The 25,734-nt window shown below is 41.5% G+C and overlaps 1 protein-coding gene across 3 annotated transcripts in view; it reads right to left on the bottom strand.

Moving 5' to 3' along the window:
- Nucleotides 1-25,734, bottom strand: part of LOC119484503 (glutamate receptor 1-like) — a 55,820-nt gene that overhangs the window by 6,840 nt on the left and 23,246 nt on the right. Inside the window, exons 4-16 of one of the 3 annotated variants that reach the window (XM_037763344.1) lie at nucleotides 25,217-25,401; nucleotides 24,162-24,215; nucleotides 23,867-24,025; nucleotides 20,509-20,676; nucleotides 19,561-19,665; nucleotides 17,595-17,705; nucleotides 17,274-17,480; nucleotides 16,205-16,420; nucleotides 15,702-15,828; nucleotides 15,450-15,597; nucleotides 14,746-14,944; nucleotides 14,265-14,512; nucleotides 5,837-5,951 (exon numbers count right to left, since the gene is read on the bottom strand). In XM_037763344.1, coding sequence (XP_037619272.1) covers nucleotides 5,837-5,951; nucleotides 14,265-14,512; nucleotides 14,746-14,944; nucleotides 15,450-15,597; nucleotides 15,702-15,828; nucleotides 16,205-16,420; nucleotides 17,274-17,480; nucleotides 17,595-17,705; nucleotides 19,561-19,665; nucleotides 20,509-20,676; nucleotides 23,867-24,025; nucleotides 24,162-24,215; nucleotides 25,217-25,401 — 2,042 coding nt within the window. Of the gene's footprint in view, nucleotides 1-1,283; nucleotides 1,399-5,836; nucleotides 5,952-10,898; nucleotides 12,213-14,264; nucleotides 14,513-14,745; nucleotides 14,945-15,449; nucleotides 15,598-15,701; nucleotides 15,829-16,204; nucleotides 16,421-17,273; nucleotides 17,481-17,594; nucleotides 17,706-19,560; nucleotides 19,666-20,508; nucleotides 20,677-23,866; nucleotides 24,026-24,161; nucleotides 24,216-25,216; nucleotides 25,402-25,734 lie in introns of those variants that run through there. The other 2 variants (XM_037763345.1, XM_037763346.1) reach the window with 2 other exon arrangements.

Raw genomic sequence — 25,734 nt, 5'->3', positions numbered from 1 at the left:
AGGGAGAACTGAAAGAGAAGAGAAGGAGAAATGAAGGAGAACTGAATGAGAACTGAATGAGAACTGAAGGAGAGAGAACTGAAGGAGAACTGAAGGAGAGAGAACTGAAGGAGAACTGAAGGAGAACTGAAGGAGAAGTGAAGTTGAACTGAAGGAGAACTGAAGGAAGGCTGATCAGAGAAAAGCCTCTGAACAGATCTGATCTGGAGACATGAAAACCTCTTATCTCCAGAACGGGCTGCAGCCTCATTTCCTCATTTCCTCCTCAGTCTGCAGAATGTTATCTGACTGTAGCAGAGTCAGAACAAGTTTTGTGGAAACTAAGTAGATAAATGTGCTCAGCACTAAAGCCGGCGTTGGACAGCCTCTCAGTTTGAGGACAGATTGGAGTCATGAGGTGTTCACACACCATCAGAAAACCTAAATGTCTGATTGATTTCTCCTCCAGCTCTCCAGACCGGTCAGCTGAGCAGCGCTTCACTCTGAAAGCAAATATTTCTTCAACAAACCAGAATAACTTCTCTAATATAATAATAATAATAACTTCTCTAATATAATAATAATAATAATAATAATAATAATAATAATAATAACTTCTCTAATATAATAATAATAATAATAATAACTTCTCTAATATAATAATAATAATAACTTCTCTAATATAATAATAATAATAATAATAATAATAATAACTTCTCTAATATAATAATAATAATAATAATAATAACTTCTCTAATATAATAATAATAACTTCTCTAATATAATAATAATAATAATAATAATAACTTCTCTAATATAATAATAATAATAATAATAATAACTTCTCTAATATAATAATAATAATAACTTCTCTAATATAATAATAATAATAATAATAATAATAATAATAACTTCTCTAATATAATAATAATAATAATAATAATAATAATAATAACTTCTCTAATATAATAATAATAATAATAACTTCTCTAATAATAATAATAATAATAATAATAATAATAATAACTTCTCTAATATAATAATAATAATAATAATAATAACTTCTCTAATATAATAATAATAATAATAATAATAATAATAATAATAATAATAATAACTTCTCTGAATCACAGATATCTGAGCCAGCAGGTGCCGAGAGGACCAAAAACACTCTGTGGATGTTTCTAGCATTGTTAGCTGATATAAAGCCTTTTCCTTTCAGAGTGTAGCTGCTGACGTTCGGGGGTCTATGGGGTAAGGTGGGGAGGGAGGGGGGGGCAGGCCAAGCAACCTCAAGAACTGACCTTTCTGCCGGAGTCCTTGTGTCCACACTCCCCCTTGTCATACCACCACTTGTTTTTCAACTTGTCTAAGACGGCTTGTTCATTGAGCTTCAGTACCGCTAGGTTTACTGGGATTCTTCACAGAACCGTGTGAGAGGAAGGGGGGGGGGGGGGGGGGATAACATAAATAACATTATGCACCTCCATGTTATTTTATGTTATTGTTCAGCTGCACAGCAACAGGGCTGCGGTGGCAACCATTCTAGCAAAACTGGTATTTGCAGTACAGATGCTGTGGTACGCTACAGAGAACACCTCAAGAAGAAGAAGAAGAAGAAGAAGAAGAAGAAGAAAGAGAAACAGCACAATCACACGTAAAAACTGTTCTGGTAAATGTCAGCGTCAAAGTGATATGCATTAATACTCCATCTAGCCTGGTTTGGCCTGACTCCCTACGTGCGAGATGTGTATTACTATATCACTTTGGGTAACCGGCAAGAGCTGAAAACACTCCGGGATCTTTGGCTTTACACAACCAAACCAAAAGAGAGATAGAATCTGTAGTTTCTGGTGAAGAGAGGCTTTAGTTTCACTTTACAACACTGTCCATGAATCAGGAAGTGGCTCCAAGATCAGAGGAGGGATTTTACTAACTGAATAATAACAGCTCATCGGCTCAGTCGGTTTACACTTAAAGGATGAACTGTTGAAATAGTTAACTAAACGCTAGCTTAAAGTAATGGATGAACTGTTGAAATAGTTAACTAAACGCTAGCTTAAGGTAATGGATGAACTGTTGAAATAGTTAACTAAATGTTAGCTTAAGGTAATGGATGAACTGTTGAAATAGTTAACTAAACGCTAGCTTAAAGTAATGGATGAACTGTTGAAATAGTTAACTAAACGCTAGCTTAAGGTAATGGATGAACTGTTGAAATAGTTAACTAAACGTTAGCTTAAGGTAATGGATGAACTGTTGAAATAGTTAACTAAACGTTAGCTTAAGGTAATGGATGAACTGTTGAAATAGTTAACTAAATGTTAGCTTAAGGTAATGGATGAACTGTTGAAATAGTTAACTAAACGTTAGCTTAAGGTAATGGATGAACTGTTGAAATAGTTAACTAAACGTTAGCTTAAGGTAATGGATGAACTGTTGAAATAGTTAACTAAACGTTAGCTTAAGGTAATGGATGAACTGTTGAAATAGTTAGTTAAACGTTAGCTTAAAGTAATGGATGAACTGTTGAAATAGTTAACTAAACGTTAGCTTAAGGTAATGGATGAACTGTTGAAATAGTTAACTAAACGTTAGCTTAAAGTAATGGATGAACTGTTGAAATAGTTAACTAAACGTTAGCTTAAAGTAATGGATGAACTGTTGAAATAGTTAGTTAAACGTTAGCTTAAAGTAATGGATGAACTGTTGAAATAGTTAACTAAACGTTAGCTTAAAGTAATGGATGAACTGTTGAAATAGTTAGTTAAACGTTAGCTTAAAGTAATGGATGAACTGTTGAAATAGTTAACTAAACGTTAGCTTAAGGTAATGGATGAACTGTTGAAATAGTTAGTTAAACGTTAGCTTAAAGTAATGGACGAACTGTTGAAATAGTTAGTTAAACGTTAGCTTAAAGTAATGGATGAACTGTTGAAATAGTTAACTAAACGTTAGCTTAAGGTAATGGATGAACTGTTGAAATAGTTAACTAAACGTTAGCTTAAAGTAATGGATGAACTGTTGAAATAGTTAACTAAACGATAGCTTAAAGTAATGGATGAACTGTTGAAATAGTTAGTTAAACGTTAGCTTAAAGTAATGGATGAACTGTTGAAATAGTTAACTAAACGTTAGCTTAAAGTAATGGATGGACTGTTGAAATAGTTAGCTAAACGTTAGCTTAAAGTAATGGATGAACTGTTGAAATAGTTAACTAAACGATAGCTTAAAGTAATGGATGAACTGTTGAAATAGTTAACTAAACGTTAGCTTAAAGTAATGGATGAACTGTTGAAATAGTTAGCTAAACGTTAGCTTAAAGTAATGGATGAACTGTTGAAATAGTTAACTAAACGTTAGCTTAAAGTAATGGATGAACTGTTGAAATAGTTAACTAAACGTTAGCTTAAAGTAATGGATGAACTGTTGAAATAGTTAACTAAACGTTAGCTTAAAGTAATGGATGAACTGTTGAAATAGTTAGTTAAACGTTAGCTTAAAGTAATGGATGAACTGTTGAAATAGTTAACTAAACGTTAGCTTAAAGTAATGGATGAACTGTTGAAATAGTTAACTAAACGTTAGCTTAAAGTAATGGATGAACTGTTGAAATAGTTAGTTAAACGTTAGCTTAAAGTAATGGATGAACTGTTGAAATAGTTAACTAAACGTTAGCTTAAGGTAATGGATGAACTGTTGAAATAGTTAGTTAAACGTTAGCTTAAAGTAATGGACGAACTGTTGAAATAGTTAGTTAAACGTTAGCTTAAGGTAATGGATGAACTGTTGAAATAGTTAACTAAACGTTAGCTTAAAGTAATGGATGAACTGTTGAAATAGTTAACTAAACGATAGCTTAAAGTAATGGATGAACTGTTGAAATAGTTAGTTAAACGTTAGCTTAAAGTAATGGATGAACTGTTGAAATAGTTAACTAAACGTTAGCTTAAAGTAATGGATGGACTGTTGAAATAGTTAGCTAAACGTTAGCTTAAAGTAATGGATGAACTGTTGAAATAGTTAACTAAACGATAGCTTAAAGTAATGGATGAACTGTTGAAATAGTTAACTAAACGTTAGCTTAAGGTAATGGATGAACTGTTGAAATAGTTAACTAAACGTTAGCTTAAGGTAATGGATGAACTGTTGAAATAGTTAACTAAACGTTAGCTTAAGGTAATGGATGAACTGTTGAAATAGTTAACTAAACGATAGCTTAAAGTAATGGATGAACTGTTGAAATAGTTAGTTAAATGTTAGCTTAAAGTAATGGATGAACTGTTGAAATAGTTAACTAAACGTTAGCTTAAAGTAATGGATGAACTGTTGAAATAGTTAACTAAACGATAGCTTAAAGTAATGGATGAACTGTTGAAATAGTTAGTTAAACGTTAGCTTAAAGTAATGGATGAACTGTTAAAATAGTTAACTAAACGTTAGCTTAAAGTAATGGATGAACTGTTGAAATAGTTAACTGAACGTTAGCTTAAAGTAATGGATGAACTGTTGAAATAGTTAACTAAATGTTAGCTTAAAGTAATGGATGAACTGTTGAAATAGTTAGTTAAACGTTATCTTAAAGTAATGGATGAACTGTTGAAATAGTTAGCTAAACGTTAGCTTAAAGTAATGGATGAACTGTTGAAATAGTTAACTAAACGATAGCTTAAAGTAATGGATGAACTGTTGAAATAGTTAGTTAAACGTTAGCTTAAAGTAATGGATGAACTGTTGAAATAGTTAACTAAACGATAGCTTAAAGTAATGGATGAACTGTTGAAATAGTTAACTAAACGATAGCTTAAAGTAATGGATGAACTGTTGAAATAGTTAGTTAAACGTTAGCTTAAAGTAATGGATGAACTGTTGAAATAGTTAACTAAACGTTAGCTTAAAGTAATGGATGAACTGTTGAAATAGTTAACTAAACGTTAGCTTAAAGTAATGGATGAACTGTTGAAATAGTTAACTAAACGTTAGCTTAAAGTAATGGATGAACTGTTGAAATAGTTAGTTAAACGTTATCTTAAAGTAATGGATGAACTGTTGAAATAGTTAGCTAAACGTTAGCTTAAAGTAATGGATGAACTGTTGAAATAGTTAACTAAACGATAGCTTAAAGTAATGGATGAACTGTTGAAATAGTTAGTTAAACGTTAGCTTAAAGTAATGGATGAACTGTTGAAATAGTTAACTAAACGATAGCTTAAAGTAATGGATGAACTGTTGAAATAGTTAGTTAAACGTTAGCTTAAAGTAATGGATGAACTGTTGAAATAGTTAGTTAAACGTTAGCTTAAAGTAATGGATGAACTGTTGAAATAGTTAGTTAAACGTTAGCTTAAAGTAATGGATGAACTGTTGAAATAGTTAACTAAACGTTAGCTTAAAGTAATGGATGAACTGTTGAAATAGTTAGTTAAACGTTAGCTTAAAGTAATGGATGAACTGTTGAAATAGTTAACTAAACGTTAGCTTAAAGTAATGGATGAACTGTTGAAATAGTTAACTAAACGTTAGCTTAAAGTAATGGATGAACTGTTGAAATAGGGTTAGGATGTCTTCTAAAGGTTATTCTGACATCCTGTTTTCTTATGAAAGTGTGTTTTTATAAAATCCCCCCTGGATCAGAAGCTGGGAGGAGAGAGAGAGAGAAAGAGAGAGAGAGAGAGATTGAATCATCACCTCCTCCTCCTCCAGATGTGGAACCAGTGTTTCTACAGCTGTGAAAGACACCAAACAGCCGGGTGCCATACGGAGTGTTTTACGGCTGATGTTTCAGCTGTGGGTTGTTGCCGGTTACCCCGGTGTTCATTGCCTGTCGTTACCCGTTGGGGGGTTACGGTGATCTGACCTTGGAGTCCCCTCCCCCGGTGCCGCACTCGCCCTTGTCATACCACCATCTGTTTTTCAATTTGTCCAACAGGCCCTGCTCGTTGAGTTTTAATACGGCCAAGTTAACGGGGTTTCTACGGGGAGGATAGTGATCAGGGATAGAAGGGAACTAGTGTTAATGAGCAGAGGACGGCAGTCATTCATTACATGGATCTACTCATTACATGGATCTATTCATTACATGGATCTACTCATTACATGGATCTACTCACAACATGGATCTACTCACAACATGGATCTACTCATTACATGGATCTACTCACAACATGGATCTACTCATTACATGGATCTACTCATTACATGGATCTACTCACTACATGGATCTACTCATTACATGGATCTACTCACAACATGGATCTACTCATTACATGGATCTACTCACTACATGGATCTACTCATTACATGGATCTACTCATTACATGGATCTACTCATTACATGGATCTACTCACTACATGGATCTACTCATTACATGGATCTACTCATTACATGGATCTACTCACTACATGGATCTACTCACAACATGGATCTACTCACTACATGGATCTACTCACTACATGGATCTACTCATTACATGGATCTACTCACTACATGGATCTACTCACAACATGGATCTACTCACTACATGGATCTACTCACAACATGGATCTACTCACAACATGGATCTACTCACTACATGGATCTACTCACAACATGGATCTACTCACTACATGGATCTACTCACTACATGGATCTACTCATTACATGGATCTACTCACAACATGGATCTACTCACTACATGGATCTACTCACTACATGGATCTACTCACAACATGGATCTACTCACAACATGGATCTACTCACTACATGGATCTACTCACTACATGGATCTACTCACTACATGGATCTACTCACAACATGGATCTACTCACTACATGGATCTACTCACTACATGGATCTACTCACTACATGGATCTACTCACAACATGGATCTACTCACTACATGGATCTACTCACTACATGGATCTACTCACTACATGGATCTACTCACAACATGGATCTACTCACTACATGCATGTTAGCATCACACAATGGATGGTTCCTTAATATATCTATAATATAAATATAATATAAAGGACAACTGCTCTTCAACCCAGACCTCCTTAAAATGTTCTTTCTCATCATTTAAAGTTGTGCATATCACCCCCATCACATATCTTCAGTGTGTTGAAGTCTGCAGGACGAGAGCTAGTAAACGTTAGCTGTTAGCTGTTAGCTGTTAGCAGCCGGTAAACAGTACAGTGCTGCACGGAGCTAACAGCTAACGCTAACTAGCTCTCGTCCTGCCGATTTCAACACAAATTTGTTGTTCCCAATGTAGCATCATCAGGGAAACTAGACTGGGTCCAAACCCAGTATCTGTCTGGACCAGTTAGGGAGACGACATCTCCCAGCTGGCCCAGGACCAGTTAGGGAGACGACATCTCCCAGCTGGCCCAGGACCAGTTGGAGATCCTCCAGGAGGAGCTGGAGGGAGTTGGGGTTAGGTTGGGTTGGTCCCCTCAAGGTGAAGCTATCTGTGAGGTAGACTAGTGAAGGACAACCTGTGATTGTGGTCTGGGTTGAAAACCAGCAGATGTATCTAATATCTAATCCTCCTCCTGCATTCACTTCCATTCATCAGCTGATCAATAAAGGAGGAACAACAGTCAACTGTTGGGACCTGAACACCAGGTAGGATATCAAATAACGAGTCCATGACGTCCATAATGAAGAGAAGCAGGACACCAAATGTCTTTAACACTGTTCCTACCATGTTGTATTGTGTACACACACATGTCCACGCGTTGCCTGTTGTTCCCCTTTATATACATACATATATATATACATATATATATATATATATATATATATATATATATACACATACATATATATGTATGTGTATATATATAGATACAGAGAGCAGAAGATAGCAGATCAACAGACTGATCAGTAATGAGCCAACCAGCATTACTTCACTGTGATGGGACAATAATAATAATTCATGAGATGATGGCAACAGCTAAAGAAGAGTTTTGTTCCTAAAATAAACATTAAGAATTATTAGTTATTACTATAAAATAGTCCAGTTGAAATGTGAACACTGTCGTACTATTTATGAAACTGAGGCGTGTGGTTAAATTGTGAAATACCTATTTCTAGCCATTAATCTTTGGCGTTGAGAATCCACCAATCATTAGGGATGCACCGATACCGATACCAGTATCGGGTATCGGGTCCGATACTGTGCTCATGTACTCGTACTCGCAAAACGGCTCCGATACCACTTTACGGCAGCGTGACGTTAACCTCTCGTCACCATCTTTCGGGTCATCACGCTCCACCTCCCCGACGGTGCGGGCGAGACGGGCCGGTGTTGTGCCTGACCCCGCTGGGCCGGGATCCCACCTCCTCTCTGATCTTAATCAGGTCCCAGGTCCCTAACCCTATAAAGACGTCTCCATGCTTCTGGTTGATCTCACCTGGGCTAGAAGTATTAGTCCAGACTTTATTAACAGCCATTCTGGACTTTGCTGTTTTTGTTTTAATCAATTAGAAATTGTCAGAATGTCATTTTGGAACAATAACTCTCCCAGTTCTATATTATTATTTATTATACTGTATATATATGATGAGCAGTGAAGGTGTAGCAGCAGACGGAGCTGATCAGACGCTGGTTGATGGAGTTTAATGTGTGGAGATGATGACGTTGTTCTAGTGGTGATATCATCAGCCGGTCAACCCAGAGGCAGAGAACAGTCTGTTCAGATGGAACTAGTGAGCTCATTCAATATGTTCAGCATTATAACGCCGATGCTATGGAAACTGCTCTCAAAGACTGACACAAATGGTGAATAACTTCCAGGGCTCTGCTCTTCTTCTACACGTTAAGGCCCAAACACACTGACAGCGTCTGTGTCTAAATGGCCCAACAACGTAAACCTGTAGTAGGTCGGTGCTGGACCGGTAGAGGGTTAGGGTTAAGGTTAACCCCTAAGGTAACCCCTAACCCTGCAGGGTTAACCCCTAACCCTGCAGGCTTAACCCCTAACCCCTAACCCTGCTGGCTTAACTCCTAACCCTAACCCTAACCCTGCAGGGTTAACCCTTAACCCCTAACCCTGCAGGCTTAACCCCTAACCCTGCAGGCTTAACCCCTAACCCTAACCCTAACCCTGCAGGGTTAACCCCTAACCCTGCAGGCTTAACCCCTAACCCTAACCCCTAACCCTGCAGGGTTAACCCCTAACCCTGCAGGGTTAACCCCTAACCCCTAACCCTGCAGGCTTAACCCCTAACCCTAACCCTAACCCTGCAGGGTTAACCCCTAACCCCTAACCCTGCAGGCTTAACCCCTAACCCTGCAGGCTTAACCCCTAACCCTAACCCTAACCCTGCAGGGTTAACCCCTAACCCTAATCCTGCAGGGTTAACCCCTAACCCTAACCCTGACCCGAACCCTAACCGTAACCCTGCAGGGCGCCGTAGGAGCATCATGTGAAGCGCGTCATCGCTCTCAGTGTGTTCGGGTCTTTACATTCTGCCATCAGAAATCATCACTTCTTAATTTGCTTCCAACAAACTTCAAACCATTTTACTACCAAGGTAGAAAGACACGTTGCTTGGTTCTGTTTTCTACACTATTAATATCACAACATACAAGAGCACAGATTATTATTATTATTGTTATTATTATTATTATTAGGCTCCATTCAGCATGTACTAATCTCATCTGTGCAACTCATTTCTCTCTGACTCTGGGTCGCCTGTAAAATGCTGATGTGAAGCACAAAGAATGGGAACGAGACGTCCTCTCACAGAACATCTGATAACAACACGGACAAAGTCTCCGACGGCTGAAACAAAGCAGGCGAAGAAACACGACTTTCAACTGCTGCTGTCAGATAAAAATAATGATGATGTTCATGTTTCAGCTTTTAGAGATAGAATAGATGTCTAAAAAAAGAAAGGTACATCATCCTTCATCTATAAGAATGTTTAAATATTTATACATCAACCAATTACGTCACTATTACATAGTTCAACTAATCTGCATATTTGTTTTCTTGCAGAGAAAAAGAAGAGAAACTATATATATATATATTTATATATATATATGCATTGTGTTCAAAAATTAAACATGTGAGAAGTTTAGAGAGGAAATCTCTCTTTGGTAGAACTGCTCAGAATGGTTGCTAGGTGCTTCTATGACTGGTTGTTATGGTGATTCTGGGTGGTTGCTAGGTGCTTTTATGAGTGGTTGTTACGGTGATTCTGGGTGGTTGCTAGGTGCTTCTATGACTAGTTGTTATGGTGATTCTGGGTGGTTGCTAGGTGCTTCTATGACTGGTTGTTATGGTGATTCTGGGAGGTTGCTAGGTGCTTCTATGACTGGTTGTTATGGTGATTCTGGGTGGTTGCTAGGTGCTTCTATGACTGGTTGTTATGGTGATTCTGGGTGGTTGCTAGGTGCTTCTATGACTGGTTGTTATGGTGATTCTGGGTGGTTGCTAGGTGCTTCTATGACTGGTTGTTATGGTGATTCTGGGAGGTTGCTAGGTGCTTCTATGAGTGGTTGTTATGGTGATTCTGGGTGGTTGCTAGGTGCTTCTATGACTGGTTGTTATGGTTATTCTGGGAGGTTGCTAGGTGCTTCTATGACTGGTTGTTATACTGATTCTGGGAGGTTGCTAGGTGTTTCTATGACTGGTTGTTATGGTGATTCTGGGTGGTTGCTAGGTGCTTCTATGAGTGGTTGTTACGGTGATTCTGGGAGGTTGCTAGGTGCTTCTATGACTGGTTGTTACGGTGATTCTGGGTGGTTGCTAGGTGCTTCTATGAGTGGTTGTTATGGTGATTCTGGGTGGTTGCTAGGTGCTTCTATGACTGGTTGTTACGGTGATTCTGGGAGGTTGCTAGGTGCTTCTATGACTGGTTGTTACGGTGATTCTGGGTGGTTGCTAGGTGCTTTTATGACTGGTTGTTATGGTGATTCTGGGAGGTTGCTAGGTGCTTCTATGATTGGTTGTTATGGTGATTCTGGGTGGTTGCTAGGTGCTTCTATGAGTGGTTGTTACGGTGATTCTGGGAGGTTGCTAGGTGCTTCTATGAGTGGTTGTTACGGTGATTCTGGGAGGTTGCTAGGTGCTTCTATGAGTGGTTGTTATGGTGATTCTGGGTGGTTGCTAGGTGCTTCTATGACTGGTTGTTATGGTGATTCTGGGAGGTTGCTAGGTGCTTCTATGAGTGGTTGTTATGGTGATTCTGGGTGGTTGCTAGGTGCTTCTATGACTGGTTGTTATGGTGATTCTGGGTGGTTGCTAGGTGCTTCTATGACTGGTTGTTATGGTGATTCTGGGAGGTTGCTAGGTGCTTCTATGACTGGTTGTTATGGTGATTCTGGGTGGTTGCCCGGTGCTTCTATGACTGGTTGTTATGGTGATTCTTGGTGGTTGCTAGGTGCTTCTATGACTGGTTGTTACGGTGATTCTGGGAGGTTGCTAGGTGCTTCTATGAGTGGTTGTTATGGTGATTCTGGGTGGTTGCTAGGTGCTTCTATGACTGGTTGTTATGGTGATTCTGGGTGGTTGCTAGGTGCTTCTATGATTGGTTGTTATGGTGATTCTGGGTGGTTGCTAGGTGCTTCTATGACTGGTTGTTATGGTGATTCTGGGTGGTTGCTAGGTGCTTCTATGACTGGTTGTTATGGTGATTCTGGGAGGTTGCTAGGTGCTTCTATGAGTGGTTGTTATGGTGATTCTGGGAGGTTGCTAGGTGCTTCTATGAGTGGTTGTTACGGTGATTCTGGGTGGTTGCTAGGTGCTTCTATGACTGGTTGTTATGGTGATTCTGGGTGGTTGCTAGGTGCTTCTATGACTGGTTGTTATGGTGATTCTGGGAGGTTGCTAGGTGCTTCTATGACTGGTTGTTATGGTGATTCTGGGAGGTTGCTAGGTGCTTCTATGAGTGGTTGTTATGGTGATTCTGGGTGGTTGCTAGGTGCTTCTATGAGTGGTTGTTACGGTGATTCTGGGAGGTTGCTAGGTGCTTCTATGAGTGGTTGTTACGGTGATTCTGGGAGGTTGCTAGGTGCTTCTTTCAGTTCAAATTCTGATTTAATTCAGTAACTATTAACATCATTAAAGGTTTTATCTGACATCAGCAATACGGATGGATAGATAGATAGATAGACAGACAGACAGACAGACAGACAGATAGATTATTGGAGAGGCAGAGAGACAGGCAGGTTGGCAATCAGACAGGCAGAACAGATGACAGGAGAACAGACAGGTAAACAGGCCGACAGACTGAAACACTGAGACAGACAGACAGACAGACAGACAGACAGACAGACAGACAGACAGACATATAGACAACGACAAACAACAGAGAGAGAGAGAGACAAGACAGACAGAGAGACAGATTAAGAGACTGACAGTGGGACAGACAGACAAACAGACAGACAAACAGTAAACAGGTCTAACACCCTAAACTGACGTCCTGCTCTGTGACGGTCAGTTGTTCTATGGTCCAATAGGAGCTCAGCATAGCTGTGGGTCGGGTTGGTGGAACCAGAACTCTGCAGAGGTGTGGACCAAGTCATTGAGTTTCAAGTCTCAGTTAAGTCTTCTTGACCCAAAGTACTAAATCAAGTCCTAACCTCTAGACTAAGTCCTCAACAACTCATAATGCATTTTAACCAGGGCTGTCAATCAAGTCCAATATTTCATCACTAATTAATCACACATGTTTTATCTGTTCAAAATGTCCCTTAAAGGAGATTAATCAATTATTTAATACTCTTATCAACATGGGAGTGGACAAATATGATTGCTATGTACTTCTATGACTGGTTGTTATGGTGATTCTGGGAGGTTGCTAGGTGCGCTTGTCCTGATTGTCTGCGATACAAAGTCATTTGTCTCTGAATGAGTTGATATGAGTCGTTGATGTTAACGTCAGCATGCTCCGTCTCTGAATGAGTTGATATGAGTCGTTGATGTTAACGTCAGCATGCTCCGCCTCTGAATGAGCTGATATGAGTTGTTGATGTTAACGTCAGCATGCTCCGTCTCTGAATGAGCTGATATGAGTTGTTGATGTTAACGTCAGCATGCTCCGCCTCTGAATGAGTTGATATGAGTTGTTGATGTTAACGTCAGCATGCTCCGCCTCTGAATGAGTTCATATGAGTCGTTGATGTTAACGTCAGCATGCTCCGTCTCTGAATGAGTTCATATGAGTCGTTGATGTTAACGTCAGCATGCTCCGCCTCTGAATGAGTTGATATGAGTCGTTGATGTTAACGTCAGCATGCTCCGCCTCTGAATGAGCTGATATGAGTTGTTGATGTTAACGTCAGCATGCTCCGCCTCTGAATGAGTTGATATGAGTCGTTGATGTTAACGTCAGCATGCTCCGCCTCTGAATGAGTTGATATGAGTTGTTGATGTTAACGTCAGCATGCTCCGCCTCTGAATGAGTTGATATGAGTCGTTGATGTTAACGTCAGCATGCTCCGCCTCTGAATGAGCTGATATGAGTCGTTGATGTTAACGTCAGCATGCTCCGCCTCTGAATGAGTTCATATGAGTCGTTGATGTTAATGTCAGAATGCTCCGCCTCTGAATGAGTTGATATGAGTCGTTGATGTTAACGTCAGCATGCTCCGCCTCTGAATGAGTTGATATGAGTCGTTGATGTTAACGTCAGAATGCTCCGCCTCTGAATGAGTTGATATGAGTCGTTGATGTTAACGTCAGCATGCTCCGCCTCTGAATGAGTTGATATGAGTCGTTGATGTTAACGTCAGAATGCTCCGCCTCTGAATGAGTTGATATGAGTCGTTGATGTTAACGTCAGAATGCTCCGCCTCTGAATGAGTTGATATGAGTCGTTGATGTTAACGTCAGAATGCTCCGCCTCTGAATGAGTTGATATGAGTCGTTGATGTTAACGTCAGCATGCTCCGCCTCTGAATGAGTTGATTTGAGTCGTTGATGTTAACGTCAGCGAGTCCTTTGGATGTTATCAGGTCCAGTCTGAAGTCATCGAAACCATGACTGGAGTCCGAACCTCTGCAGGCCGGGCCCACTGTTCACATCACACAACTGATGTTCATCTTCTAAAATAAAAAGGTTCATGTAACTAATCCTGTTATAAATGAAATACAATCTTTAATCCATCCATGAACCTTTGATTTAAACCAAGAAAACGAGAAGGAATAATGATAATAATTCAACATGTGCAGCGTGTCGATGGCGTGGATCAACCCGAGCTGTTTCTGCGGTTCTGATTGGCCTCATTTCCCACTAAAACAGACAGAACACCAACATGGCCGGTCCCGGTCCAGAGACTCAGAGTGTACCTGAGAGGCGATCCTTTGGGCGTGGCCACTCCGTAACCTTTAGAGTCCAGGTTGCCTCCGACCTTCATGGTGTCGCATGGCTTCCTCTGCTCGATGTACTCGTTCATGGAGGACTCCAGCAGGTAGGCGTACTTCCCCTTCGACTTCCTGACCCGACTGACGCCCTCGTTGGTGTTCTTGACGAACACCGAGGGGTCGGCGCTCCGCATGTACGACCACATCTTCTCGAAAACGGCAATCTTTGACCGCTGCAGCAGGAGTAGAGTGTAAAGACAGGAACAGATCATCAGGGCTTCATATATACTGCATGTTACTGAGGGACAACGAGCGCCGCCGCCGCCGCCGCTGCCGCCGCCGCTGCCGCCGCCGCTGCCGCCGCCGCCGCCGCCGCCGTTAACTTTAAATAACCACGTTCACATCCAGACCGAGCACAAAGTTCAGCAACAGTTATTATATAGAGAGAAGAACTTTGTGTCCTGACCTTGAAGAACTCTTTGGTGGAGCCTCCGTCCAGCGTCCCGTAGGCGATCTCCGTCTGCTTGGCCAGGTCCTCTGAACCCTCGATGGGAGAGACCATCCTCTCCACCGTGAGGAAGGCTGCCAGGTTGGCTGTGTAGGAGGAGATGATGATGAGGGTGAAGAACCACCAGACTCCTCCCACGATGCGACCGGAGAGAGACCTGAGGACGACGGAGGAGAGGATGGAGGAGAGGACGGCTCAATGGACAGCTTTCTAAATACCATAGTCTCAGGCCCTGTTCACACCTGGCATTAAGATGCGTCCTCAGTGATCGGATTAGGTGTGAACAGGGCCTCCGAGGACACATGTTAATACCAGGTGTGAACAGGGCCTCTGGTAATGGTAAATGGTAAATGTACTTGGACTTATATAGCGCTTTTCTAGTCTTCCGACCACTCAAAGCTCTCTACACTACATGTCAGTATTCACACACACATTCACACACACATTCACACACACATTCATACACTGATATCAGAGGCTGCTAAGGCGCCAACTTTGCCCATCAGGATAATCTAAAGACTCATTCACACACCGATGGCTCTGCCTTCGGGAGTCCTACCTGTCTGTCCAGGTGTCCTACCCTGTCTGTCCAGGTGTCCTACCCTGTCTGTCCAGGTGTCCTACTCTGTCTGTCCAGGTGTCCAGGTGTCCAGGTGTCTTACCTGGGGGAGATGTCACAGCCCTGCTGCATGAAGGCTCCGAGGGAGAACCACAGAGAGTTAAAGATCCCAAAGTCGTTGGTGTGTTCTAGACTCTCCTTCTCTTTCTGCTGGTTCTGGTTCTGGTTCTGGTTCTGGTTCTGGGAGAACCCTGAAGGAACAAAACCACATCACAGTACTGAAGAACCATAAACTAGATAAACTGGAAGTTACACACAATGATGAAAAGGAGGAGGATGATGAAGATGAAGATACCTGTAGAGAGAGCGAGTTCAGAGGATGAGGTAGGAAGAGCTCGTCGAGAGGAAGAGGAGGGCAGAGTTTCATCTTCATCATCATCAGAGTCTTCACCCTTCCATTCATACGGACTGAACCGACTCACCTGAGACACACAAGACAGGTACTGTCAGTAGTACAAGTACACAAGTACTGTCAGCTACAGGTACTTAATGTATCAGTAGTACAAGTACACAAGTACTGTCAGCTACAGGTACTTAATGTATCAGTAGTACAAGTACACAAGTACTGTCAGCTACAGGTACTTAATGTATCAGTAGTACAAGTACACAAGTACTGTCAGCTACAGGTACTTAATGTATCAGTAGTACAAGTACACAAGTACTATCAGCTACAGGTACTTAATGTATCAGTAGTACAAGTACACAAGTACTATCAGCTACAGGTACTTAATGTATCAGTAGTACAAGTACACAAGTACTATCAGCTTTATGTAGTAAAAGTATCCTCATCACTCTGACCAGGAAGAGCACCACGCTGACTCCGATGTAGGCGAAGACGATGCACATCCAGATCTCGTAGGCCAGCGGGTCGAGGAAGGAGAACACGCCCGGTTTGGACTTGATGGGTTTCTTGATCATGATGGAGATTCCCAGAGACATGAAAGGTTTGGTGAAGTCGATCACCTGCTCTCTGACTAGAGTGATGGTCAGCGGGGCGACCGCCACGTCAGCCTTCTGCAGACAGAGAGAGAGAGAGAGAGAGAGAGAGAGAGAGAGAGAGACAGAGAGAGAGAGAGAGAGACAGAGAGAGAGAGAGAGAGAGAGGAGTCGTTCACACCTACTGGAACAACTCACACCTTTACACGCTGACCATCACTCTGTTCTCTGACCATCAGAGAATAGAGTGATGGTCAGAGAACAGAGTGATGGTCAGAGAACCTCCCTGCCTGCCTCCCTCCCTGGGTTCGGGTTAGTTACCCTAATCCTAACCCCCCTACCCGTTTGGATTAAAGTATGTATGTTTATTATGCAAATTAGGTGATACGCCTCACAAGGGGCACCAGAGGTGTCCTGGGTCAAAGTCCTGTGTTTGTTGGACCCGTCCATCCACCCCGACCTCCCTGTGAGCACTTTCTCGCTCTTCATACTATGTCACCTGACTTCCAGAGTGTCTGTTGTTTCTGTGGCGTGAAATGACACGCGGAAACAAATAAATGACAAGACTCGGCGTGTTATTGGAACACGGTTTGTTGATAGCAGGCTGTTTTTAGATGCTCAGGGAGGAAGACTGATCCCGCAATCCAGAAAGAGGAAAGTCAGAAAAAAAAATGATTTGGCAGAAAGATTATTTTTTTCTTTCTATTATTATATATTATTTTGACTCAATCCCATCAAATTCAATGGATTAATAAAATATATATATATATATATATATATATATATATATATAGATGTCTATAGTGAGCAGCTGTTACTACTGATGAAACTATATACCTGTGTTTTTAAAGATCTTCAGTAGGAATCAATGAGCTCGGAGCTGAGCGTTGCAGACAGGAAGGTTTGGTTTGATGTGTTGACATGAACTCACCCCGTACACCAGTTCTCCCACCATGCCGTTCCACATCTTGGTCTCGGCATCTCTGGCTCCGTACTTGCCGTCGCTCACCAGCTCCAGTCGGTACACGAAGCTCACGTGTTTGGCGATCTCCGCCGCCAGTTCGGCGCAGTAACCTTCGTACCTCTCGTTTCCTTCAAACTGCTCGTGGTTCTTCTTCAGCATCATGTAGGGAGCTTCCTGTACGGAGACAGACGGCGTTACTGACAGTTCACCTCCACATTGAGTTGGTCTGGAAGCTAAAACCACAGGAAAGTGACCAGCATCACGTCGTCCCAGCCTCACCAGTCTTACCAGTATGGTAGTGATGACGTAGGTTTTGTTCTGTAGACCGTGGAACTCCTCCACCACCGGCTTGTAGACGGCCGTGTTCACGTAGCCTCTCCTCTCGTTCCAGTAGCCGATCTGAACATGTAGGTGGACGTCTAATGTTAAGTAACATTTTGAATGAAGGAGTTTTACTGTAGTAAATGATGGTAAAGATGTTACTGCTCCTTATTACAGTGATGACTGGTACTGTAGGTCTGTGGTGATGCAGTTCAACAGAAAGCTGAGCGTCTGCAGGTTTTAACAGCAAAGAAGCTGAAGCAGCTGATTCCAGCGATTATCACACCTTTAATCATCAGAGGACGGGGAGCTAATTACTGAAATGAGCTGATGTGGTGAAAACCCTGCAGACTCTCTGCAGAGTGACTCTACACCAAACCTCTACTAGACTCTCTACAGAGTGACTCTACACCAAACCTCTACTAGACTCTCTACAGAGTGACTCTACACCAAACCTCTACTAGACTCTCTACAGAGTGACTCTACACCAAACCTCTACTAGACTCTCTACAGAGTGACTCTACACCAAACCTCTACTAGACTCTCTACAGAGTGACTCTACACCAAACCTCTACTAGACTCTCTACAGAGTGACTCTACACCAAACCTCTACTAGACTCTCTACAGAGTGACTCTACACCAAACCTCTACTAGACTCTCTGCAGAGTGACTCTACACCAAACCTCTACTAGACTCTCTGCAGAGTGACTCTACACCAAACCTCTACTAGACTCTCTACAGAGTGACTCTACACCAAACCTCTACTAGACTCTCTACAGAGTGACTCTACACCAAACCTCTACTAGACTCTCTACAGAGTGACTCTACACCAAACCTCTACTAGACTCTCTACAGAGTGACTCTACACCAAACCTCTACTAGACTCTCTACAGAGTGACTCTACACCAAACCTCTACTAGACTCTCTACAGAGTGACTCCTACACCAAACCTCTACTAGACTCTCTACAGAGTGACTCTACACCAAACCTCTACTAGACTCTCTACAGAGTGACTCTACACCAAACCTCTACTAGACTCTCTACAGAGTGACTCTACACCAAACCTCTACTAGACTCTCTACAGAGTGACTCTACACCAAACCTCTACTAGACTCTCTACAGAGTGACTCTACACCAAACCTCTACTAGACTCTCTACAGAGTGACTCTACACCAAACCTCTACTAGACTCTCTACAGAGTGACTCTACACCAAACCTCTACTAGACTCTCTACAGAGTGACTCCACATCAAACCTCTACTAGACTCTCTGCAGAGTGACTCTACACCAAACCTCTACTAGACTCTCTACAGAGTGACTCTACACCAAACCTCTACTAGACTCTCTGCAGAGTGACTCCACATCAAACCTCTACTAGACTCTCTACAGAGTGACTCTACACCAAACCTCTACTAGACTCTCTACAGAGACTCCTCACCAAACCTCTACTAGACTCTCTACAGAGTGACTCTACACCAAACCTCTACTAGACTCTCTACAGAGTGACTCTACACCAAACCTCTACTAGACTCTCTACAGAGTGACTCTACACCAAACCTCTACTAGACTCTCTACAGAGACTCCTCACCAAACCTCTACTAGACTCTCTACAGAGTGACTCTACACCAAACCTCTACTAGACTCTCTACAGAGTGACTCTACACCAAACCTCTACTAGACTCTCTACAGAGTGACTCTACACCAAACCTCTACTAGACTCTCTACAGAGTGACTCTACACCAAACCTCTACTAGACTCTCTACAGAGTGACTCCACATCAAACCTCTACTAGACTCTCTACAGAGTGACTCTACACCAAACCTCTACTAGACTCTCTACAGAGTGACTCCACATCAAACCTCTACTAGACTCTCTACAGAGTGACTCTACACCAAACCTCTGCTAGAATCCAGCTGATTTAAGAGAAGCAGCACCTTTCTGGGCCCGAGGGGGCTCAGCTCCATCACACTCAGAGTGTAGTTGGTTCGATGTCCTCGCTCGTCAAACTGGACACGACCCGTCAGCCCCTCCAGACGCACCTGCACACAAACACAAGCATGAGTATTTCTGACTGTAGTTTTATGGCTGTACTGTCGGTCTACCTGCTGTAGAGCTCTCTGAGTATTTCTGACTGTAGTTTTATGGCTGTACTGTCGGTGTACCTGCTGTAGAGCTCTCTGAGTATTTCTGACTGTAGTTTTATGGCTGTACTGTCGGTGTACCTGCTGTAGAGCTCTCTGAGTATTTCTGACTGTAGTTTTCTGGCTGTACTGTCGGTGTACCTGCTGTAGAGCTCTCTGAGTATTTCTGACTGTAGTTTTATGGCTGTACTGTCGGTCTACCTGCTGTAGAGCTCTCTGAGTATTTCTGACTGTAGTTTTATGGCTGTACTGTCGGTCTACCTGCTGTAGAGCTCTCTGAGTATTTCTGACTGTAGTTTTATGGCTGTACTGTTGGTCTACCTGCTGTAGAGCTCTCTGAGTATTTCTGACTGTAGTTTTATGGCTGTACTGTCGGTGTACCTGCTGTAGAGCTCTCTGAGTATTTCTGACTGTAGTTTTATGGCTGTACTGTCGGTCTACCTGCTGTAGAGCTCTCTGAGTATTTCTGACTGTAGTTTTATGGCTGTACTGTCGGTCTACCTGCTGTAGAGCTCTCTGAGTATTTCTGACTGTAGTTTTATGGCTGTACTGTCGGTCTACCTGCTGTAGAGATCTCTGAGTATTTCTGACTGTAGTTTTATGGCTGTACTGTCGGTCTACCTGCTGTAGAGATCTCTGAGTATTTCTGACTGTAGTTTTCTGGCTGTACTGTCGGTCTACCTGTTGTAGAGCTCTCTGAGTATTTCTGACTGTAGTTTTATGGCTGTACTGTCGGTGTACCTGCTGTAGAGCTCTCTGGATGTCGATGCCCTGTCCCCAGGGGGCTGGAGGGTTGGCCAGACACTCCCCTGCGTTGCCACGGCGAGAGATGTCGATGCGCTGGCGCCGCAGGTTCTGGAAAGCTGTCGCCATGACGCTGACACCATCGTAGGTCAGAGCTCCCGTGTACTGAGGATGACGAAGAAGTTAGAACCCTTAAAATGTTTTATTATTATGATGTCAGTTGGTGGTGGAGCCGTGAGGTTCCAGTTTGTTATTATCTCTGATTGATATCAGACCCACTTTCATATAAACTACTGCTGACTGTTATATAAACTACTGCTAACTGTTATATAAACTACTGCTGACTGTTATATAAACTACTGCTGACTGTTATATAAACTACTGCTAACTGTTATATAAACTACTGCTAACTGTTATATAAACTACTGCTGACTGTTATATAAACTACTGCTAACTGTTATATAAACTACTGCTGACTGTTATATAAACTACTGCTGACTGTTATATAAACTACTGCTGACTGTTATATAAACTACTGCTGACTGTTATATAAACTACTGCTAACTGTTATATAAACTACTGCTGACTGTTATATAAACTACTGCTGACTGTCATATAAACTACTGCTAACTGTTATATAAACTACTGCTGACTGTCATATAAACTACTGCTAACTGTTATATAAACTACTGCTGACTGTCATATAAACTACTGCTGACTGTTATATAAACTACTGCTGACTGTTATATAAACTACTGCTGACTGTTATATAAACTACTGCTAACTGTTATATAAACTACTGCTGACTGTTATATAAACTACTGCTAACTGTTATATAAACTACTGCTGACTGTTATATAAACTACTGCTGACTGTTATATAAACTACTGCTGACTGTCATATAAACTACTGCTGACTGTTATATAAACTACTGCTAACTGTTATATAAACTACTGCTGACTGTCATATAAACTACTGCTAACTGTTATATAAACTACTGCTGACTGTTATATAAACTACTGCTAACTGTTATATAAACTACTGCTGACTGTTATATAAACTACTGCTAACTGTTATATAAACTACTGCTAACTGTTATATAAACTACTGCTGACTGTTATATAAACTACTGCTGACTGTTATATAAACTACTGCTGACTGTTATATAAACTACTGCTAACTGTTATATAAACTACTGCTGACTGTTATATAAACTACTGCTAACTGTTATATAAACTACTGCTGACTGTTATGTAAACTACTGCTGACTGTTATATAAACTACTGCTGACTGTCATACAAACTACTGCTGACTGTTATATAAACTACTGCTAACTGTTATATAAACTACTGCTGACTGTCATATAAACTACTGCTAACTGTTATATAAACTACTGCTGACTGTTATATAAACTACTGCTAACTGTTATATAAACTACTGCTGACTGTTATATAAACTACTGCTAACTGTTATATAAACTACTGCTGACTGTTATATAAACTACTGCTAACTGTTATATAAACTACTGCTAACTGTTATATAAACTACTGCTGACTGTTATATAAACTACTGCTGACTGTTATATAAACTACTGCTAACTGTTATATAAACTACTGCTAACTGTTATATAAACTACTGCTGACTGTTATATAAACTACTGCTGACTGTCATATAAACTACTGCTAACTGTTATATAAACTACTGCTAACTGTTATATAAACTACTGCTGACTGTTATATAAACTACTGCTGACTGTTATATAAACTACTGCTGACTGTTATATAAACTACTGCTGACTGTCATATAAACTACTGCTAACTGTTATATAAACTACTGCTGACTGTTATATAAACTACTGCTAACTGTTATATAAACTACTGCTGACTGTTATATAAACTACTGCTAACTGTTATATAAACTACTGCTGACTGTCATATAAACTACTGCTGACTGTTATATAAACTACTGCTGACTGTTATATAAACTACTGCTGACTGTTATATAAACTACTGCTGACTGTTATATAAACTACTGCTGACTGTTATATAAACTACTGCTAACTGTTATATAAACTACTGCTAACTGTTATATAAACTACTGCTAACTGTTATATAAACTACTGCTGACTGTTATATAAACTACTGCTAACTGTTATATAAACTACTGCTGACTGTTATATAAACTACTGCTGACTGTCATATAAACTACTGTTGACTGTTATATAAACTACTGCTGACTGTTATATAAACTACTGCTGACTGTCATATAAACTACTGCTAACTGTTATATAAACTACTGCTGACTGTTATATAAACTACTGCTGACTGTTATATAAACTACTGCTGACTGTTATATAAACTACTGCTAACTGTTATATAAACTACTGCTGACTGTTATATAAACTACTGCTGACTGTTATATAAACTACTGCTAACTGTTATATAAACTACTGTTGACTGTTATATAAACTACTGCTGACTGTTATATAAACTACTGCTGACTGTCATATAAACTACTGCTAACTGTTATATAAACTACTGCTGACTGTTATATAAACTACTGCTGACTGTTATATAAACTACTGCTGACTGTTATATAAACTACTGCTGACTGTTATATAAACTACTGCTGACTGTTATATAAACTACTGCTGACTGTTATATAAACTACTGCTAACTGTTATATAAACTACTGCTGACTGTCATATAAACTACTGCTGACTGTTATATAAACTACTGCTGACTGTTATATAAACTACTGCTAACTGTTATGTAAACTACTGCTAACTGTCATATAAACTACTGCTAACTGTCATATAAACTACTGCTGACTGTTATATAAACTACTGCTAACTGTTATATAAACTACTGCTGACTGTTATATAAACTACTGCTAACTGTCATATAAACTACTGCTAACTGTCATATAAACTACTGCTGACTGTTATATAAACTACTGCTAACTGTTATATAAACTACTGCTAACTGTTATATAAACTACTGCTAACTGTTATATAAACTACTGCTAACTGTTATATAAACTACTGCTGACTGTTATATAAACTACTGCTGACTGTTATATAAACTACTGGTAACTAAACGTGAGAGACCATGAGACACCGACCAGCAATGATTTATACGAGGAACAAGTTACTAACAGGAACTTTAAGGTTCATTTAGAACAGACGAAACGTGATTAATTAGTGATTCAATATTTTAATTGATTGACAGCTCTGATTGTAAGTCAATGCAATGTGTGTGTGCGTGCGAGCGTGCGTACGTGCGTGCGTGCGTGCGAGCGAGCGTGCGTGCGTGCGTGCGTGCGTGCGTGCGTGCGTGCGTGCGTGTGTGTGTACCCTGAGCCTCCTGCGGGCCAGTTTCAGGTCTTTGCTGTCGAAGTCCAGCCAGTCCTGGTCCATCTTGTCCACCATTGGATCGGACCAGTTCACCAGCTGGAGGCCCGTCACGTTGGGACCCAGCTTCTGGAACTCCGTCATGTTCAGGTCCAGGAAGCCCTGTGTGCACACACACACACACACACACACACACACACATATATATACATCCATCAGAGCCTGCTGACGTGCACACACACACACACACACCGTGCTCCTCCTCTCCTCCAGTCAGGGTTCGGGTTCTGACTCTCACCAGGTTGGCCAGGATGTAGTGGTAGTTCTTCAGGTTCCTCCTCTGAGCAGCAATCTGAGGACAGAAGAGGACATGATGCTGATTACATCTAATGATGATGAAACACATTCATCTTCATCATCTTCATCACCACCACCTCCTCCTCCTCCTCCTCCTCCTCCTCCTCCTCTTCCTCTCTAACTCTTCCTCTCTAGTTATTGGGTTCAAAACATCAATAATCTGGTTTTATAAGGAAGAAGAGAAGATGAAGAGAAGACGAAGAGGAAGAAGAGAAGACGAAGAGAAGACAAAGGGAAGACGAGAAGACGAAGAGAAGACGAAGGGAAGACGAAGGGAAGACGAAGAGAAGACGAAGAGAAGATGAAGAAAAGACGAAGAGAAGACGAAGGGTTCCTTCACTTCTTCCATTTGTAGATTCACAGAGCAGAAAGTCGCCGACATCATCAGTATTTCTTCTCATTGACTCGGAGCTTTCTGGTTCTACCGCCGGAGGAACCGGGATCATAATCACAATACAGTAAAAACCACATAAACAATCAAACATCAGTCAATCAATCAATCAATCAATCAATCAATCAATCAATCAATCAATCAATCAATCAATCAATCAATCAATCAATGGAGGTTTACCAGGTGGAGGATGGAGCTGCGGGTGGAGGTTAGGGTGGAGTAGAGGGTGGAGGATGGAGCTGAGGGTGGAGGTTTACCAGGTGGAGGATGGAGCTGAGGGTGGAGGTTAGGGTGGAGTAGAGGGTGGAGGTATACCAGGTGGAGGATGGAGCTGAGGGTGGAGGTAAGGGTGGAGTAGAGGGTGGAGGTATACCAGGTGGAGGATGGAGCTGAGGGTGGAGGTTAGGGTGGAGTAGAGGGTGGAGGTTTACCAGGTGGAGGATGGAGCTGAGGGTGGAGGTTAGGGTGGAGTAGAGGGTGGAGGTTTACCAGGTGGAGGATGGAGCTGAGGGTGGAGGTAAGGGTGGAGTAGAGGGTGGAGGTATACCAGGTGGAGGATGGAGCTGAGGGTGGAGGTTAGGGTGGAGTAGAGGGTGGAGGTTTACCAGGTGGAGGATGGAGCTGAGTCTCTCCAGCTCACAGTCGATGAGGATCTGGAAGTCCTTCTTGTAGTCGAGGTCCGTCAGCAGCTTGACGAACGCAGCTTCAGTCAACGAGTCCAAGTTAACGGACGTCACTTGCCAGCTCCGCTCCGCCGCCGTGTCCAAGATCCTCTGGAGGACGGACAGACCTGGGGGACGGACAGGAGGTCAGAGAGGACAACCTGAGGGACAGACAGGAAGTCAGAGAGGACACCAGACCTGAGGGACAGACGGAGACTTAGAGAGGACACCAGACCTGAGGGACAGATGGGAAGTAAGAGAGGACACCCTGAGGGACAGACAGGAAGTCAGAGAGGACAACCTGAGGGACAGACGGAGACTCAGAGAGGACACCAGACCTGAGGAACAGACAGGAAGTCAGAGAGGACACCGGACCTGAGGGACAGACGGGAAGTCAGAGAGGACAACAGACCTGAGGGACAGACAGGAAGTCAGAGAGGACACCAGACCTGAGGGACAGA

Source organism: Sebastes umbrosus, unplaced genomic scaffold (genome assembly GCF_015220745.1).
Source record: "Sebastes umbrosus isolate fSebUmb1 unplaced genomic scaffold, fSebUmb1.pri scaffold_88_arrow_ctg1, whole genome shotgun sequence".
Lineage (NCBI taxonomy): Eukaryota > Metazoa > Chordata > Actinopteri > Perciformes > Sebastidae > Sebastes > Sebastes umbrosus.
This window is presented reverse-complemented; position numbering and strand designations above follow the sequence as displayed.